General features: G+C 39.4%; 1 protein-coding gene across 4 annotated transcripts; it reads right to left on the reverse strand.

The window, feature by feature from the left end:
- Positions 1 to 1264: 1264 nt before the first annotated feature.
- siah1 (siah E3 ubiquitin protein ligase 1) lies at positions 1265 to 19230 on the reverse strand. Of its 4 annotated transcripts, none has more exons than XM_060877978.1 (4): positions 19054 to 19230; positions 10213 to 10269; positions 6661 to 6751; positions 1265 to 3401 (listed from the first exon to the last, which is right to left on the reverse strand). In XM_060877978.1, exons 3-4 carry the CDS (start codon positions 6686 to 6688, stop codon positions 2563 to 2565), a joined length of 867 nt encoding a protein of 288 aa, XP_060733961.1. In that variant the 5' UTR covers positions 6689 to 6751; positions 10213 to 10269; positions 19054 to 19230; the 3' UTR covers positions 1265 to 2562. The 4 variants fall into 4 exon arrangements, with proteins under 4 accessions (XP_060733961.1, XP_060733962.1, XP_060733963.1 ...); XM_060877979.1 differs by lacking the exon at positions 19054 to 19230 and adding an exon at positions 12183 to 12238; XM_060877980.1 differs by lacking the exon at positions 6661 to 6751 and having other exon boundaries at positions 19054 to 19229.
- Positions 19231 to 19593: the final 363 nt, after the last annotated feature.

Raw genomic sequence — 19593 nt, forward strand, 5'->3', positions numbered from 1 at the left:
ATCTTATACATTGGTACGTCCTTAAACATTGCGGATTTGAACGGTTTCCGGGTCATGAGCCGAACGAGTAGAAGGGAATCGAGGAGACAGGCAATCAACCAACTACAGTTTTATGGATGTACACCAAGTGCACATATCCCCACTCCTGTTTACTGCCTCTTCCCAAAGCGAGGCTGAAAGTCTCTAAACTTGGTCTACATTTGCCACAGTAAATAGCATTACAATCCTGAACTACATATAACCCAGTATCACAGGACTAACCAACACAACAGTACCTGTATTAATAGTAGCCTTCACGCCTAGAAATGCTGTTTTTCAAGCTATGTATTAACTGATGGGGTATAACTTTAATAATATTAAAGACAAGACAAATTTTCCTATCACATAGGGCTGGGCGATATGGCTGAAAACTATGGCGATATCAGTGTTTCATATCGGTTGATATCGATAATTATTGATATTTTTTATGACCCATTTAAAACAAGGACCAGGAAAAAAATATTACATTTCAACATTTTTATTTTAAAACTTAACCTTCCTCTGATCGTAATTCCCTCAGTTATTAAGACAGAAATGTCAACAACCAGGAAAACTCAAATAATTAAAATGTAAACATAAGTCTAAGGTCACAATGAACACTTAATAATTATCTCTTAAGGTGCAAAATGAAAAACTGCCATACTGGCGAGCTGACTTTTCCTCTTTTATTTACAATTTCCTCGCTCGCTGAGGCACTCATTTTATCAGTTGCCGGTTACTGAAGAGGAATCCAGCAAGACCAGCATGAGACAACGATATGGTGCAACCAAAAAGATACTGTTACATGATTGGCTGTTAGTGTGTCACTCCCTACGTTGCTAGGTTATCAGAGAGTGAGTGCCTTTGTTAATGCAACCAAAGAATGAAGAATAAAAAAATATCGAACGTTTAATCGAACACATTTATTATTGATATCGATCACTTGTCTATCGCGATACATATCTTTACCGTTTCATCGCCCAGCCCTATCACATATCAGTTATTTTGCTGTAGTACCATTTTTTAAGGCCATTTAACTATTCGATTTTGAGCCAAACCATCCTGTTTTTGGGAGGTGGGACAAAACCACAGAACCCAGGAGAAACCCACATGGACAGAGAGAGAATGTGAGACCACACACACACACACACACGAGCTCAGGATAAAACCCAGTACCCTGGAGCAGTAAGGAGGTTACTGCTACTGAACACCAATGTATTCAATATGAAAAACAAAACAAAAAAGGTATGAAAAAGATAGATTTATTTAATGGCAAAATAGACCAAAACAAACAAAACAAACATTAAAACAAAAATAAAAACAGACCAGGACCAGGAACAGTACAATGTATCCACAGAGATGTTTTGGCGTTTTTCTTCACCTACTCCTCACAAAAACAGACACACATACAAAACAAAAAATCTGTACTTACAAAAAACAAACCAAAAAACAAACAAAAAACAAAAAGAGGTCTTCTGCAGAACAACACTATATACAAACACTGACAATTAGCCACAATGTTAACAACAGCCTTTTCATTCCTTTGTCTAAAGTTATTACAAAATGATAACAATAATCTCAATAATAACGGTAGAAATTGAGCTCACTTCTAGTCTGATGAGAGCCTCACCCCTCTGCATGAAGCGATCACCATTTCCACATGACCGAGACAAACGTGTTTACCTGGCAAACTAAAGCACGATCCGTTCAAATGACTTCACATTCACAGGTGCAAGACTGCTGTTAATAGCACCTGGTCAGAAAAAGTAGGCTACTGTATGGAGAAGCTAAACATGTGAATGGAAGAGTGGCTTTGAGGACGTCAAAACCTGATGTGGTCACATCAAGTTCATACAGAACCTTCTCATCACCTCTCCCTCTGATTGAGCAAAGCCTCTGGAGAAACTCTACAACGGTTCAGGCAGAAACTACAATTTTCAGAAAAAAAAATCTGAACACACCAAGCCTTAGTCAGTGGTCATGCAAATACCTGCAGCATCTTTCGTAGGGGAAAGGATATCAGACAAGACCGGGTAACGTTGGATTAAAACATAAAACTGCATAAATTCAACTTAAAAAAAAGTTAGTGTTTCATTTTTGAACTAATGATGTCAGTCTGGGGGAAAGAAAAAGGAAATAATGTTTCTGGACAATTCTAGTTTATCTTTTCGAGTTCTCCCCAACCCTCAATTCTACTGTGCCATTCCTTTACCCCTCTTCACAAACAAGCTGTGTGTGAGAAAGTCCACTTCACAAGGCTCATCTTTGTGGGCAATTGCTCTCAAAAATGTAGAATACATTAGATATTTAACTTATTAGAATATTGTAGCATAAAATTAAGAACCTGGGAAAATGTCCAGTTGCTGGATGTGCCAAGCATTGGTAAAGGTCAGTTCTGTTGAGTACTTGGAACGTACAACAGCGAGAAGCTCCCTAGGTTAGAGTCCCCAACCCAATGTACACCTCTGGGTGTCTCGTGGTGGTTGTGAAATGCGTTAGTGTTTGCCTATGTGGGTGCGTGTGCAAGAATGTATTTGACAGTCCTCAGCACATGGATATGGTGACATTAATGCCCAGGTTGCCATTTTCAGCAAACAGCTGGGCGATGGAGGTGTCGAACACTAGACAGTCACTGTTCATGATGGCTGTGGCAATGCCCTCATGAATGGATCGTGGTGTGGCTTCCCAAGTAAGGCGCCGCCGGTGGCCATTCAACTCCAGCCGGTAGGCAAAGTTCTCTGCCTGCTTGCGTGTGCCGATCAACTGCACGATGGCAAAGAACTGCTGGTGCCCATCATACTTCTCCTGCTTCTCCAGGACCAGCATGAAGTGGAAACCGAAGCAAGACTGCATCATGACCCAGTCGACGGCACCAGGCAGATTGATGTCCGTGGCCAGGAAGACGATGTCCTCGCCCTGCAGTGTAGTGATGGACTTGTGCTGATGCAGGAGGTGAGGCATAACGGCGTCCAGTGAGCCCTGCCACTTGCACGAAGCACCCGGACATGGGCAGGAGTACGGCCGGAATTCACACAGCTCCTCGTGCTCGGCCTTGTCCGTGTGTGGCAATGTCACTTCGCAGCCCGACGAGGCGTACTTGCAAGGAAATAGCACTGAGTTGGCCACCTTTTCCATGGCTAGGTTACGGATGGAGCCCAATGGGCCACGGCACGTCGGACAGCACGTCAGCTTGGGCCGGCAGTTGCTGCACACCAGATGGCCGCTCTGGCATTGCAGGATTGGAGGCAGCACATAGTCAAAACACACCGGGCACTCGAACAGGCTGGCTAGGTCACTGTTTGAGGCAGTGGTGTTCACACGCTGAGAGGGGGGGCACTTTGAGGTTCCTGTGGGCAGCGCGGTGGCAGTCTGGCGACTCATTTCTAGAAATTGGAAGAAACAAGGACAGTGAGAAAACTGGGGATATAGGGCAGAGTATAAAGGTCATGAAAGAAAGCGGCTGATACCGATAGCAAATGAGAAGTTGGAGAAAAGAGGAGGAGGAGGAGGTGGAATTACATGCAAAATAGTATAATAGCACAATTTAAGTGAAAATATTTAAAAGGTGAAAAATACACATGGCAGAACTCCTGCAACATGAGGCACAAAAACTGGGTTAACAGTTATACAATCAAATTTCTCCTAATGATTCTAAACACAGATGTTAGAGCCTGCCTTTCAATTGACAGTTTTCCGAGTGATTCACAGACAGCAGAGCTATTTGTTGTCTAAATAATGCACAGGCATTTGTCTTTATCATAGCAATATATGGAAACTGCTGAGTGGAAAAGTCAGACTTAGGCCTTAGGGAAGCGCTTGGGGCATCTATATTTGGCACTGACAAATTCTATACTTTTGTAAAAGGCAGTAATAGAGAGTGGGGACATAGGCAGCCTTCAGAGCGCATGCCTGCTGAAGGAGCGTTCCTATGGCAACAGGCTGTGGTGTGTGGAGAGGAGGCCGAGATCACGGCTGGATTTTTCCCTGCTACATGGCAGAAGCAGGGCGTGATCCAGTGTACTTACTGTGCTGCTTTACATAATCTAAACACATCTGCCTCTAGCAAAACCCAGTTCACTGAAGCGCAGCATGACAAGGAAACATTGTCATTTTTTTTTTATTCTGGCCATCAGTCCCATCAAAATCACTGAAGCCTGTTCACGAGAATGAGCTGATATTATGGAAGAAAAGCTCTGTATGTGAATGTACATGGCTTATAGGCAGCTTGTAAACATATCGGTGATAAAGCCCTGTGTATTTTTATCCCGCTCTTGCCAGAATTAGCACAGAGCACAAGAGGCCTTAAGCCAGCCCTAAACACACAACCTGAAGCTTAGAGAAGAAGATGGCCAAAAGGTAAAACCTGGCTACAAAGGATTTTTACATTTTTGTTTCAACAGTGTGTTTAGTTTGCATTTCATGTCATGAGTGACCTGTCCCATATTTAGGCCTTTTCAAACCAAACATGCACAACCCCACCCCACCCCACCCCACCTCACCCCTAGCCAGAACACATCAACCCAATCTGTAAATGACATGTGAAGAGCTGCTGGCATGAGAGATGCTACTGCAGCACTGAGAACAGTACAGTGTGTCCACCTTCTGTTAAATGACACTGCCACTCAGTGTGTGCCAGCTCCTGAAAAAGACTGCAGCACACAGCACTGATAAGCAAAAGCCACCTCTTTGTGGCTGATGTAGTGGAACGAGACTAAATAAAATAAATTGAGGAGGTGCAAGTGAGTGGAGTGTGAACTTTAGACATCTAGCTTAGTGCTACGGGTGGTGAAGAAAAACAAGATTAGTGGCAGAGTTATTAATGGATGTTAACCTTACAGATGATGAAGCAACTATGATGTTTGCAAAACACACAATGCAGTAATCAAACAATTTCTTTTACTATATTGCTGAAATGACATCAGACAAAAATGTGCTTGCAGTCTGGTGTACTGTCTGGAAGCGTCTGAATGATTACTGCATAGATCAAAACCAGATTATTTCTGTCTGGAATTACTCTACTTCCTAGATCCATCACTGTTCAGCATATAATCTAATGCTCATTCGTGTTGTAGATGTACTTGGAGATATATCTCTCAGAGGATTTCTGTGCGAATTTCTGGGATTTACAAACATCAAGGACATTTACTCATTACTAAATAACTAAATATTAAAAAAAGTCTTAGTAATAAAGCAGAAAATATCTACATGACTGCAGCATGCATAACAGTACTAACAGCTATTAACATGGATAATCTGTTAATTCATCCATGAAAACAACATTTGTTCTTGCTAATGTTACACTGGGATTTTAGTCATGTCTGCATTGGTCATGGTATAGTTTTTTTACACTGTGCATCTGGAAAGCTTATGTCATCTTTAACATGCTACTAAATGACCTGTAGAAACATGACACTGAATATACGGTTTAATCCTGCCTGAATGAATACAAAAAAGATTCCTTTATATCCCACTGAAAAAGAGGTTTCATCATTTTTCTTCAGTTATGGAGACAATCCAGACAGAACTCTTCCCTACCATATCCTGCTGAAATCAAATTCAAACTAAGTATCAGCCAAGTTGAAAATAGAAAAAAAGGACATTTAAATGGAACTTCCTAAGAAGCCAAGCTTTTAAACCACTAAGTGAACCTAGCACAAGAATAACCTTCAAAACACATTTGTTATGGTCACCTGACGAAATAATCAACTGCACATGTCCTTCAACAACCAGCATTAGGCCAGAACAAACAAGCCAAAACTATTAGTGTGCATCAATATAATGTGTTTGTAGTGTTATAGTGATCACATGGTCCTCCATCAGTCGAGGTTCATCGTGAATCTGAGTACTGATCTCAACTGCTAGAAATTTGGAGTTCCAGAAACTTCAACAAACAAATATCCCTCTGTAATCTCTGGAGGTTACAGGGTTTGATTTTCTAGAAATGCATCTGCTTCAAATACTGATGGAAGTTAAAATTTTATTATTAACATGAAGTGAAGTTACATACATACATACATATACATACATACATGTCAATGGAACAGTACACCAAATAAAGGGGGAAAAGTGAATTAATGTTCAATGTTTTTGTTTTTAATCCTTTTCAAAAGTTCAATTGGAATATCGGTCCTGCAGCATTCCTGTTTCTCTTTGTAATAAAACCAGCTGCCTGAGACCCGTCACACCCTTTATTCCAGGAAAATGCCGAACTGAACTGCTGTGCAAGTGGAAAGTCTGCAGCCCATCACACAGCACAGGAAATCTTGTATCCCCAGAGGAAGCCACTTCAGCAGCACTAATGAAAGTCTGTATGACATGGCTCTAGTTAAAACATGATTACAAGCTATACACACAGACAGTCATAAGAGTTTGTGCTGTATTCTATTGTCATTATAATAACTGAATATTCAGGACACCTCCTTTTGGGAATGGATTCGGAATACATTAGAATTTTACACAACTTATGTTTTAAAACAGAACGTCCATACAGCAATTCTGTGTGGTTTATGTGTTAAGACTTCTTACTTTCTTTGTATTACATCTACTTTGAGCCAAAACACATACTTAAGTATAGGAAGAGTTTGAACACACAGACACACACACACAAAAAAAAAACAAAAACAAAAAAACCCACACACTTGCCTTGCCTCAAACGTTGCAACTCAGCCATGATATAGCTGGTGTCTGAAGTCTGTTCATTTAGTTCTGCACTGGAGCCATGTTGATAATGTAGCTAAAAAGTAAGGGAAGTAAGTATTTTAGCCTTGTAACTCTAGCAAAAACTAAAAAGCTAAAGTTGCCCACCAAATATGTCATGGCTTATGGACTTGAAATTAGGAGGGAAAAAAACCAAATTGGAACTATTGCTTTAATCACGAAACAATCTTTCACTTCATGCATTAGCTGTTACAATGTGAGCATAAAGAGTTTGTCTGCTTATATGATGTGAGTTGTGTGACCTCTAACTGACCCAACATTGGTGCAACGGCAGCAAATACTTTACATTATCTGTTAATCATATTCCAATTAACATGGGAACAGGCAGCAGTGTAAGCAGTGTAATTTAACCCAACCATTCACCCAGACAGCCATTTCTATCTTCTATCATAATTTAACTGTAGAGCAAAACTATGTACAGTGTGTATTCATGATTCACAGTATAGCAGTAACATTAAGTTACAATTTAGCTGTAAAATAACTGCAACGGCTGATGATTTGTCCTCATCTACACACAGCTAAGACAGGTTAAACAAACTAGAGAAGAGACGCAGCAGCCAAATTCAAAACCAGTGTCAGTGTTGAGCTGAACCCATATGACTACTCTGAATAAGAAAGACATTCTGTTATGAAGATGTTATTCTGTACGGATTTAAACACCAGTCAGAAATGCATGCTGATCGTCAAAGCACAGTTTCAGCTTACTACTTTTCTCAGAATGCGAGTTTTTTTAAAAAAGAAAGAAAAAAATAATGCATTTTTAAGCTTCATTGGGAATAGAGTGTTATCCACTCCTTTATAAAAGAGGTAAAATGCAATAGCAACCGTTACATGTTACCATTGAGGCTTGATTAAGATTTCTGAGCATGTCATCTGCAAGCATGTCCAGTCTTAGTACATGTTCTCATTCTGTATTTGCAGTCTGGTTTCAAATGGTTCCTACAAAACCCACAAAGCCATGTCACTACCTGCCTTTAGAAGCGGTAGTGGGATTTTATCTCTGCCTAAAGAGTGATATACCTCCACACGTTCAATCAATGCCATCAGGCACGATTCTAACTCTTAACAAATACACCACCAACCAACCAACAGATTTCTGGCAAGAATGCTAATAAGATCAAAATTTATAGATAAATATCATTAATATGTATCAGGGTAGTGTTCTCTTTTAAGTCGTTGACGTATTGAAGCATTGCAGCGTAACTAGTACTGCAAATTGTTGGAAATCGCTGAATAATGGGAGTCTAAAAGATGTATTTACTTACTAATTAAATTACAATTATAGCTACACCTGCTATATTTGTATGTTCCAAAGGTTATGGTGGATTATGTATTTATTTACAGAAAATTATTTTGATCATATCTCCATGTTTCACATGAAACACAAGAAAGGAAACTTGAAAACAGCTCGGTCATGCCGTTAATTTATCTGTCTGGAGGAGTTTTATTATAGAGGAGGCGATTTATTACAGAGATCACTCATCTCATTCCAGAAGCCTTTTTTAAAAACAATTTTCAATTGTGAGCTATTGTGTACAAGATTTTAATTTACAATTTCAAAATAGTACCCTTTAGTGTTTGATTTGGTAATGTGTGGTCTGTGGTGTATTAACAATTTACATTAACAGTGTCACTGTCTGTAATGAATGTTTATTTCTTATCCAGCAGTGTTTCATTCCAAAACTGGTAGTAATACACAGATTTTATGATGTATGTTATGGATATGTTAAAGAGCCAAATGTCATGAAGACACAGACATTGTATTACCAGTGAAGCAACTTGAGCCCTTCAAGTTTGTCCGTGTTGACAACGCAAGTAAACAGTGGTAGTTTGGATATTTGGGAATTTTCCATGATGCTACTTACTGCTTAAAGACGGATTAGTTAGGTCTGCAAGTTCCGATTATGAAGTTCCTGTGTTTGTCTAACCAGACTGACTAGACCAGGGGTCACCAACACGGTGCCCGCGGGCACCTGGTTGCCCGCAAGGAGCACTTAAGGCGCCCGCGAGGCACGTTCTAAAATAGCACTGGTCAAAATATAGCTACGCCTAAAAAAAATTTCTTGCTGTAGTTTTTGAATAAAAAACGCTTGCATTAACAGATTTTAAAATTATTATTTAATATTAATATAAATATCAATTATTTATATTATTATTATTATTATTATTATTATTATTAAAAAGTGATCTGTGCAATTTTGCTCTTGAGGAAGTTTGTATCAAACCGGTAGCCCTTCGTACTACTCAGTTCCCTTGAAGTAGCCCTCAGTCTTAAAAAGGTTGGTGACCACTGGACTAGACAATGTAGAAATATGCAGACTGGGAATGAGGAGAAATGATAAAGCAACAGAAAATCTTCTCTGTCAGATGTAGAAGAGTTTTCAAAAATACACCTTTAGTCTAAATTGGCTGCTAGTAAATGTAAAGATGGCAAGAGCAGTGCTAAAAAAAAGCAGGTCCTGAGTTGCCTGGCCTAGCCACAAACAGCTAAGAAATAATAAGTATGGTTTCATATCTATGAGGGGTGACAACAACAGTAGAGTGGTGCAGTAATGTGTTGTACAATGTTATAAAATACTTTATTTAAATGCTCACACAGTAGTTTTTGTTGTTTTTCATTTAATGTGCTATTATATGTTGGGCTTAATGTACCCTTGCTTTAATACTGCTGATTTTAAAGCAAGTTAACGGGATTATTTTTGTGGTAAATCTGTAAAAATCTGTTTTATTTTCCTTGCCAACATCCCGCATGCAAGCTGTATATGGTTATAGGGTGGGGGCATGCATGCAGCACACATGAATCACTGTGAAGCACCAAATACTGAGATGTGCCACATATAAACAAATCAGCACATAATCTGTAAGGTATACAGCAAACCACTTCATAACCATTTAGCATGATATTTTTAGACCATATTACTGCTGCTGCAAGCAGGCCGTTATGTGCAATGCAATAATTATTGTTAATTGTTTAAATTCTTTTTTAGGAAAGAACATTTTAATGGGTCTGCTGTTATCATACCTCAATGTTGCAGCAGTGTGCCAGTATACAAGTGACATGTTCAGACAGTCATATAGCAGCACCAGTAGCCAACAGTGGGTTTGAGAGAGAGATAAGAGAGAGGGAGTAGGTGGTGTGGTGTGATGAGGGCAAGCTAAAACAACACACTATCACCACTCCCCATGCTGCAAGTGCCAATAGTGGGTCACAGTACATGGGTGTCTGACAGCAGAGACCGGCCCTGCTCCTCCAGATGATGATGGAGGGAGATTACAGGGCCAAGTCACAGTGAAGGACACAGTCTTCAATTATCTGGTCCCCTCCTTCTCTATTACCCCCATTTTCACCACAACTGTAGCAAAACCTCTTTTTACTCCACATATTTAAGCTAAAACATCCTTAAAAAAATCTAACACTTCGATAACCCACACAAAAAAAGGTGATGTTTAAAATATTTTGAAGTACTGAGAACTTACCTTCGTCCATATGATTCCCCAGTAAGGCTATTTTCTTCTCTTGAAATGTGTGGACCTCTACAAAGAGAAAAAGAAAAAAGAAATAATGAAAAAGTTCCTGAGCTCTGGTTGAGTGACCCTTGTGCTCAGTTGCCGTTAGGCAAGTTACTTTTTCTATTCAACAAGACTGGCTTTACCTGAAAGATGAAGTTACATTACAATTTGCCTTGAGTATGACAGGTTACGAGCACAGTGACTTGCACTGACAAGTAAACTAAACATTTCCTCATTAGGCTAAACTTGATAGAAATGCCTGATTCACACTTTATATACGAAAAGTCAGAACATGGAGCGGTTTGCTATGTGTTTTATTCTCTCGCACACAGGCATAGTGCAATATTTTAGTGTCTTTACTGATAACAGGTTTAACAGCTTTAAAGATAGTTAATGATGAAAAATGACTAGAAAGCCAGAAATACTAACATTTTTTAGACCCTGCCTAAATGTGCATATATTTACATGTTTGAAAAAGTTTCAAAACTACCATTTTCCGAATTCACTCTGACTTATTTACGCATGCTCTGACATCACAGCATTAACCTGAATATGGCCAGTGAGGCTTGAGTGCATGTTATGTGAATGATCTACCTTTATCATGGCTGATACTCAGGTTGTTACTGTGTGAGGTGTCATTTTTTTATTTTTATTTTTCACTGAAAATAACAAGCTGCACTGCTTCTGAATCCACCACTCTGGTAGTACAAGTCAGCACTGCAAATGGAGTTTCATAATATTACGCTAAGTGTCGCATTATTTCCACATCATAGTCAGACCACACATACGAATCCTGGTGTCCATTTTTTGTTTTAGTACGTTTGGCATACCGTGACCCTGACCAGTGTAAAGCAGTTACTGAATGAATGAATACAGGAGCTTAAGACTTAATTATGGTGCTAGAACATCACATGTAAAAAGTAACAAGCAGTGGTCTATATAAGAAGTGTTTAAATTAATAAATGTTTACAAAGCAAGTCATCGCATATTCTATTGGATGGGCATATATTGAAACTCAGAGGCAAAAGGTAATGAAGGATTAAAGAGGTGCACAAAGATCCAGTGAGTGAATCAGCACTGTCTTTGTAGGCAGGCATGTTCCAGCCTGTTCTGGCTTTAATCACATTAGACCGTTTACTAAACACACTTACTGTTACTACAGTCCACATTACAGTGCTCTAAAGTTACATTACAGTGCTCTACTTGCCCTGTAAAGAAACGGTAAGAAATTGACATTTTAAATTGTTCCCCAACACAGTTAAATATTTTTATTATCTAAGTTAACCATATATATTGTGAGAACAATTGAAGTTTCTTTTAAAAGATAAAAATAAAATATGACAATGAATTGTTCATGGAAATAGCATTTTTCAATTGCTCTTAGTAGCTCTCAATTCATGTCTTGGTTCCCTGGTGTATAAATAAGAGTTGCTCATTCTCTTGATTTGAACCTGATCACTTACTGCAAGTGGCATTCTTTTTAAATGGGCCTTTTTCCCCCTCAGGTTCATGAAGGGTGCCAGTAATTCTAGAAGATGCGGTAAAGCACAACAGCTGTTTAAATGAATGCTTTATAAAATGTAAGTTTTTCTTTAAGTTTCTCTCCAATCACAGCAGTGATAGACAAACAGAAACAAAGCAGAATAATACTAGAAACGATTAGAATCTTACAACAGACCAGAAAAAGCAAATTACAGCAAATCAAGGAAGTGCCTACATTGTTTTTTAAAGTCTCAGTCTAGCGTAAGCACCAACACCCACACTCAGGAGCTAACTTGTTGGAATTTACCTACAGATCAGGCCCAGATTAGGCCTCCTAGTGAGATGCACTCCATTCCCATATGAATATAAAGCCCAAGCCTTGTGTTAATAGGATGAGGTCTGGATGCATGCTAAAAGAAAAAGAGACATTAAAGCATGCACTGGGCTTGTGTTACCTTTAGGCTTGCTGGCCGTGCGGGCAGCTACACATGTGAAGAGCTTGAACACCCCCTTCCATGAGTAGACAGGCTGTAGCCTAGCGGTGGGAGACATGGGGATTGCAGCGACTCTTCATTGCGCTCTTTCCATAGAAACAAGACAGCCCATAACAGAGGGCCACCAGCCAGTCCAATATCCGATATGCTCACACAGTGCTGGCTCAGATAAAAATACTTCAGGGTGATGCCTGGCCACTTACTCACACTCATGCAAAACCCTGTGAGCTATTCAAATGTTTGCTCATTGACTGCTACAAAGTAGATGTGTGGCTTATAGGGAAAAAATACTCCTTTAAAAACACAGCCCAGGAAAAGCACAATGAGAAGTTGAGAACCCAAACGAAGGACTCCAGGAGTAATCCAAAAATGTATACTGAACACAAGAGTGCCTGGCAGGAAGCTGAAGAGGGAGCCCAAGGAGAGTGGGAGCGAGAGGGGCAGCTGAGGAAGAGAGGAAAACCAACAGCAGCAAAGCCAGTTTCCCCACTCGTCTAAAGGCACATTCCAGCGGCAGAATGAGGGGCCACTCCCAGGCAGGCCCAAGTATCCTGTGTGAACTCCAGATATGAGACGGGAAGAAGAGCTCTTTTTCTGTAGCGCTTTCCTGTGATTTTACCCCTGCCCCACAGAGAATAAGAACAGAGTCCTGCCTGCGTACACTTTCGCCAATACAGTCTGTAGGCTGAGGAGTCGAATGTCAAGCCGGAGTTGGAATGCCCCCCCACTCCCTGTCTCACTCTCACTCACTGTGCCTGAGCTGTATTTTGGGCCTGGCTCGTGTCAGATTACACAGCTCCACCTCCTCCTTTAACCATGTGCCTCAGACAAAGAGACACACAAATATAGCAGCACTACACCGAAACCCACAGAAGAGGGCACAGAAGGAAAAAGCTAGAAAGTAACTGTACTCTTCGTACTAAAAGAAAGCATTTCATTAAAAACAACAAAAGACCTCAGAAGGGTCCCTACCACCAAGTACTCATAAAATGTAAATCAAAAATCTTTAGTGAGCTCGGACTTAAAAGTAATTTCAAGACTGAAAAAGCTATAGTGCAGAGCCTTGTTACACACAGACTATGCTTTTCCATTACACCACCTTCAATAACCACACTGTCCAAGTATCTCCAACACCCAAAATACTCCAGTGTAAACACAGATACACTCAGGTCTGCCAACACTTGACCTTTCTGCCTGAGGAGCTCAAGTTAATGCCATTGATAACCACAACATGGTAAAAACAGCAAATGCTACAAGATGAAGCTTCGTGTTTTGAACGAATCAGTCAAAACACCCTTGATGAACTCTATCTTTATCTGGCAATGTATCTTTGTATTTTGATAAGTCTCAGAATCAAACCCATACACTGGTTTCCAAAATATTCAAATGCCAAAATGTCAGGGAACAAAGAGAGTATTAAAAAGGGAACATATGAATGCTTAAGGGCTTCAAGAAAGAATTGCTCACCTTTCTAAAATTCCCACAATGCACTTAAGGCGATGACAAGGACAATTCTGCAACATCAATGACTCAGCGACACTACAAACCCGAGAACTCGTAGTACCCTCTTAAAAAGCCACTGACCAATTGATCACAGTTTCTGTTTCAAGTTTCACCTTTACAAAAGGGCAAATGCAAAAGCTACGAGTCACGCAAGCCTCTTTCCCACTGTAGGACTGAATGGTTACGAACTCTGATCTCTTCTTACAATTTGCTATGACCGATTGATAAAAAAATGGGAATTTGAGAAATGATAAATTCTTTAAAGATGCTTAGAAACTAATTTTAAGGGCAACATTCAAGTGTACTATGAGTTCAATGTTGTGGTCATGTTCATTGCAGATCTGGGACTGGAGTTAAAAAAAAAATTTCTTTTTATTCTCTGTCTGTTCCACAATTCATTATTTCTCAAAACCTTTGGACAGATCCATTCTCTCTGCATGCAGATGACCATTAGACAGTTAATCTGAAGCAACAGCTGGAAAGAGACGATTGTTTAGGTGAGTGATAATATTTAATTTGATTGATGTTTATTTAGGTGCACAACATGATAATATTTTATCCAACTGCCATTCAGGTAAAATTAGGTGTAGTCTATTCATTTCATACCATTCTATTCATAAAGTGACTAGCAGAGTTCAAATTAAATGGCTGCAATTATAAAGGCATCCTGTTGGGGCAATGTTCATCTGAATGACTAGAGCAAAAGTTATTTTTTTCAATTCAGTCTTTGAATTGCTCCTGAATTTTAGAAAACACATAAGAGATAAAATGCAGAGGTGTAACTTTAATGATGTCATTTTCAACCACTATGTGTTCAAGGTTCAAACTAGGAAAAAAGTTGTCTGATTCGGTTTGTCATTTGTTGTTAACAAGCTAGCCAACTGAATGACTAACATGGTTTAATAGCATTCAAGACTTAACACTGCATTTGTCAGTTTCTCTCTTTGATTAGAACCATTCAGCCCTATAGAGGAAAAGGCTCAAGACTAAGAGCGATATGATGACAAACAATCTAATAGCATGGACAGGAGTCAGCTTAAACCTCACACTGGTACATCGTTTAAACCTGTACATGTCACCAACATTTAAAACCCTGATCTCTATAATTTCAGCAAGTCAAATTCAAAAGGCCATCCAACCAAAACAAACTGATTGCAGATTTTACTTCCCAAGTGTGCATGAGGTGAATTATTTTCAGTGTGTCAACTTAAAAGACAACACAAAATCTCAATCAGAAATATCAGCTCTTTTCGGGACCGATACCAAGCACCTTAAAATGACTTGAAACACTAACATACTAAAAATGTACATCATCCATGTTAAGAAAATATAAGAAAGAATGTTGACTACTAACAGATTTAAACCCACTTCATAAATATGAACAAAAGCATAACATCAAATAATAAATTGATGCTGCTTACAGCATAAATATCTTCTGCCCTCTGTCTCTGTAATTGATGCACAGTGCATGTGGAATTATATTAGCTAGCTACTAAACTAGACTAGTTGAATGACAACTGTTTCTATTTTTTACTGAGTTCATTTAATTAAGGCCACAAATGAGGAATCCTATTTATCAAACCCAAGAAGATTGTAGTAGACTCAGCAAAATCATTAAAATATCATTTGAAAAGCTCTAACTTGAAAAGTAACTACAGTTTGGAGACCACAATATTACTGAGAAAGTATAAATACAATTTTTATGAACGGACTTCACAGCTTTGCATTACAGACAGGGCTGTAACGACGTGTTAGGACTACAACAATAACATCTACTTCGACTGTCTAAGACCAAATGAAGCAGAACATACTGTCTACAATGCACTTCATTACAGAGTCCATCCCAGCCATTACCTCCTCTTCATCTCGAACAGATCCGTTGCATGGAGAGAGCCCATTAGTGCCCCGCCTGGTAACGTGATACGTATAGAGAGCATGGCACTCAGTTTGCTAAGGTAACATGCAGTTGAAACCATTAGAAGACTAATGCAGTATACCATGTGACTTAACACTGTGTGCGCGTGCATGTGCGTGTGTGTCAGATGATATCCACCCTCTTATAAACCGCCCCCGAATGCAAAAACCAACAAGATCTTTCAGTGACAAAATTGTGAATATTTAGTGAAATGATAAAACGCAAGCTGTCTGCACAGAGGTACCGGAGTACAACTACAAGCACAGTGCTGGATGAAAGTAAATAAGTGCCAGCTATGCTCTCGTAAAAGACGTCTATAAACAGATTTACAAACATTTAAAGCTTAAAGAAATGAAGAAAATCAATGTGCAACACTTATTGCTCTGGTATTAACACTACCCACCTTGTGCCTAGAGAACAAAAATACACAGACTATGTGCTGAAAATAAAACCCCTAGGGTTAGTGGGTTAGCTAGCATCCATCAGTGCTTAATATACACAGAATCAATACAGACACGGACAGACATAAGCCTATCAGTGTGCTGTGAGATTACAGCTGAGCAACTATGAGAAACTGGTCCTCATTAACTGTGACAGTCACATCAATGTGCACAATAGAGTTATTATTTTATCCCAAGCCACATAATACCATGCGAAATACAGCAATTTGTCAGTACACCACTGACTATTAAGGCAACTACTATTAAGGCATGCTAATCAGTTCATACTACTTAGTACATTGTGTGTTCTGGCAGATTTGGATGTGGACCTGATTTCTTAGTGCAGGTGTAGTCATTTGTGCAGTGCAGAAGAGCACAAAAGGCCACAAGAAGAAGTGGCATGAAATTGTGTAAATCTTACATCCAGTAGCTTCAATGTAAAAATAGGCACCTTCTCAACTGTAAGGCATATCCATGCCCTAAATATTGAGTCCCAGTATTTTTCAAGGGCTGTATGGTACACACTGACATGATATTGTTGCTAGTGTAAAAAAAACATCATAAGTAATGAATATTTAGGAAAATAGATAACCTCTTGGCATTGTGGTCTCTCAGTTCAGAACCAAATTCTATTTAATCAGAAGAAATATACACTCTTGAATAAAAGCCAAAACCCTAACAGTTTCTAGAGTCACACAACATGAAGGTTTATTTGTTACAGTTGAACAGATGCTCAATTAGTATTATGATCATGCACAATGACAATAAAGTTGAATCTAATCTAATTATCCAGCAGGTATACTGTTATACAAGGGAGAGACAGAAATGGTATTTAGAATGAGTTTAAGTAAGAGGACAGATCCTTTTGAGATGCAACTGTGAGGAAACAATATAAGAGAGAGGCAAAAGGACTCGGGACACAGAAGTTGTAAAAGGACTCAAAAGAAGCAGCTGTCATGTGGTGAGAGGTTGCCAACTGTGCATGGTTCGGCATGTGCAGCTGCTAGTGAGGCTGCAAAAAGCCGAGGGGCAGACTGATACTAAACACATGAAATAGTTAACTGGCAACACTATATAAAATGACTCCACGAGGCCTCATACATGAATAATCCAATTTACATGATTATCATATTCAAGGTTAAGTGTTGGCATCACACAATCAATACAACTCAATTACTTGTTCCATGATGGCAGCAGATGCTACCCAAACAGATGATACAAAATTAATATCCTTTTCCTTAAAGGTCCATCTGTTATACCAGCTATAATTTGTGAAAGTCCAGTTAAATAAATGGTTACAAAAACATGATTAACAGTTGTTGCCAATTGTTATATGTTTATGGCTATAAATAAGAATGCAAAGTAGTTATGATTTGTTTGTACATAGTGCTTCATGCTCTTTTGACCAACATTATGCACTGTAACCAGATATCCATCTCTGTTCAGTGATTAGTAATTTCTCTGTCTAATCATTGTTATACTCCATGATTTTAACAATGACAAGAAAGTCACATTGTGCATGTGTTACTCAGACCTGACAGGACAAACAAAATCTATGAAATCTCTTCTCTTTGTGACTTAATCAAACCATGTAGCTAGTCACTGGTCCGATGACCTGCTTTCAGCGAAATAATCTAAGTGCATGTGATTGGTTAATCCTTACAGAAGATAAAGTGCTTTATGGTTTGAAATCTCGAGTCATTAAAAGCCAGTCCTAATCACGTTTTTTTCAGCTCTGCTACAGAACTCTATTCACTTTTTTTTTTCCCTGCATTTCTGGATACCATAATGACTATACCACAGTGACCACACTTACAAAGCTGATTAACCCAATTCACCATTGGAAACTATAGTCCATATGAAGTGCCTTATGCAATTATCTGAACTGTTTTCCAGTGTGTTGTGTTGGACGGTAAATGAACATGAACTTGAACATAAACAGAAGCATACATCCTGAATGTCGCAGCACAACAACATGGTTAGACTGAATACTAGTGGTTAGGGAAACCTGACCTGCGCCATCTTATCACAGATTACCCATCTGCAGGTATTGCCTACTGTAATAGATATAACAGTGCAGCTGACGTGAGATTAAAACTGAAAAATCATCTCTTCCGTTATGGAAGCCTATCGACAGCACGGATGCAAACAAAACAATCAATCACACCAGCAACATTAACACCACGACGCATATAATGCATCCAAGTAGCATGTGAAATGCATCATGTTAGTATCAGTAGCTAACCTCGGTCAATATGTGTGTCCTATAGGACTGTTATTCTATATCGCGAAACATAAATTATATAGATATAAGAACAACAGGTTATACTAAACCTTCAGGTATCATGTCCTAAGCTGCATTACAATAAAAAACAGAACATGAGCATAACTTAGCTGCAGGTTTTCCTGCACTCATCCTCAGGCTGCTCTTTGCTTTATTATTATTCTGGGTCAGAGGGTCGCACGCTGGCTGGCAATAGAGCTAGCAAGCAAAAGTATTAATGCCGTCACTAAATGTACCGTATACACGAAATGACATTTTAGTATCGTTTACTGTTTTAATATCACTGCAGAGCCGCATAAGGAGGTGGTCAGACGGCTAGGTAGCTAGCTGTATACACACAAATCACACCTAGCTAGCTGTCCGTGAGGCTCGCTAGCGACCGTGTAGATAACCATTTAATTAGCCAACTTGGCGGAGTAGAGAAGAAATAAAACAAACAATAAACCTGCACAGGTTTGTACAGAAACATAGAGGTATCTGACCAGCTATTGTGTTATAACTCGAACACTGGTTACTCAGTGTGCTAGCCAGCCTCACGATTGCTATAGTGACAAACTAATCTGCCATGTTTACATGCTATCGTCATTAGCCTTGAAGCTAACTAGCGTTAGCCAGCCGTTGTTCGAAAAATAAATGTAGCTCCGTTAGCTCAAACGAAGCACGTTACTCGTACAATTATCCACAACTTACCTCTAGTTAAAAATCCTTGTGTTTCTCCTATTAAAACCCAAAACCGACAGTCCGCCCACTGTTATGGTTTGGCCGTTTCAATGTCCACATTCGCAGAGGAGCTACAATGAAGATGCTGTGGCTGCCGGCAGCCTCGGGCTCGCGCACACACGGACTCATATAGTTTCGTAACAAGGCCGCGGGCGGCGCTGTGCTACAGCTCAGTGATGTGGTCTATATTACCGCTGTGGAGTCGTGCTGTTGGGACAGAATGCAAAATCTACTCAAGATTTTTGATTTTCTGAAGACATGACATGACATAGAATAGAATAGAATAGAATAGAACAGAACAGAACAGAACAGAACAGAGAAGTCACGGCAACACAAAATCAAAATCACTTTCAGTATTCACTTTATTGTGGTCAGGGTCAGTGGAGTCAATGCAACAGGTTATAGACCTTGATCGCAATCGTGTTGCATTCAACAAACCAGGAATGCAAACAAACAAATAAACAACACAACCTAATTATTCAACTTTCCAGCTCCCATTTGGAAATACAG

This window comes from Tachysurus vachellii, chromosome 9 (assembly GCF_030014155.1).
Source record: "Tachysurus vachellii isolate PV-2020 chromosome 9, HZAU_Pvac_v1, whole genome shotgun sequence".
NCBI classification, from domain to species: domain Eukaryota; kingdom Metazoa; phylum Chordata; class Actinopteri; order Siluriformes; family Bagridae; genus Tachysurus; species Tachysurus vachellii.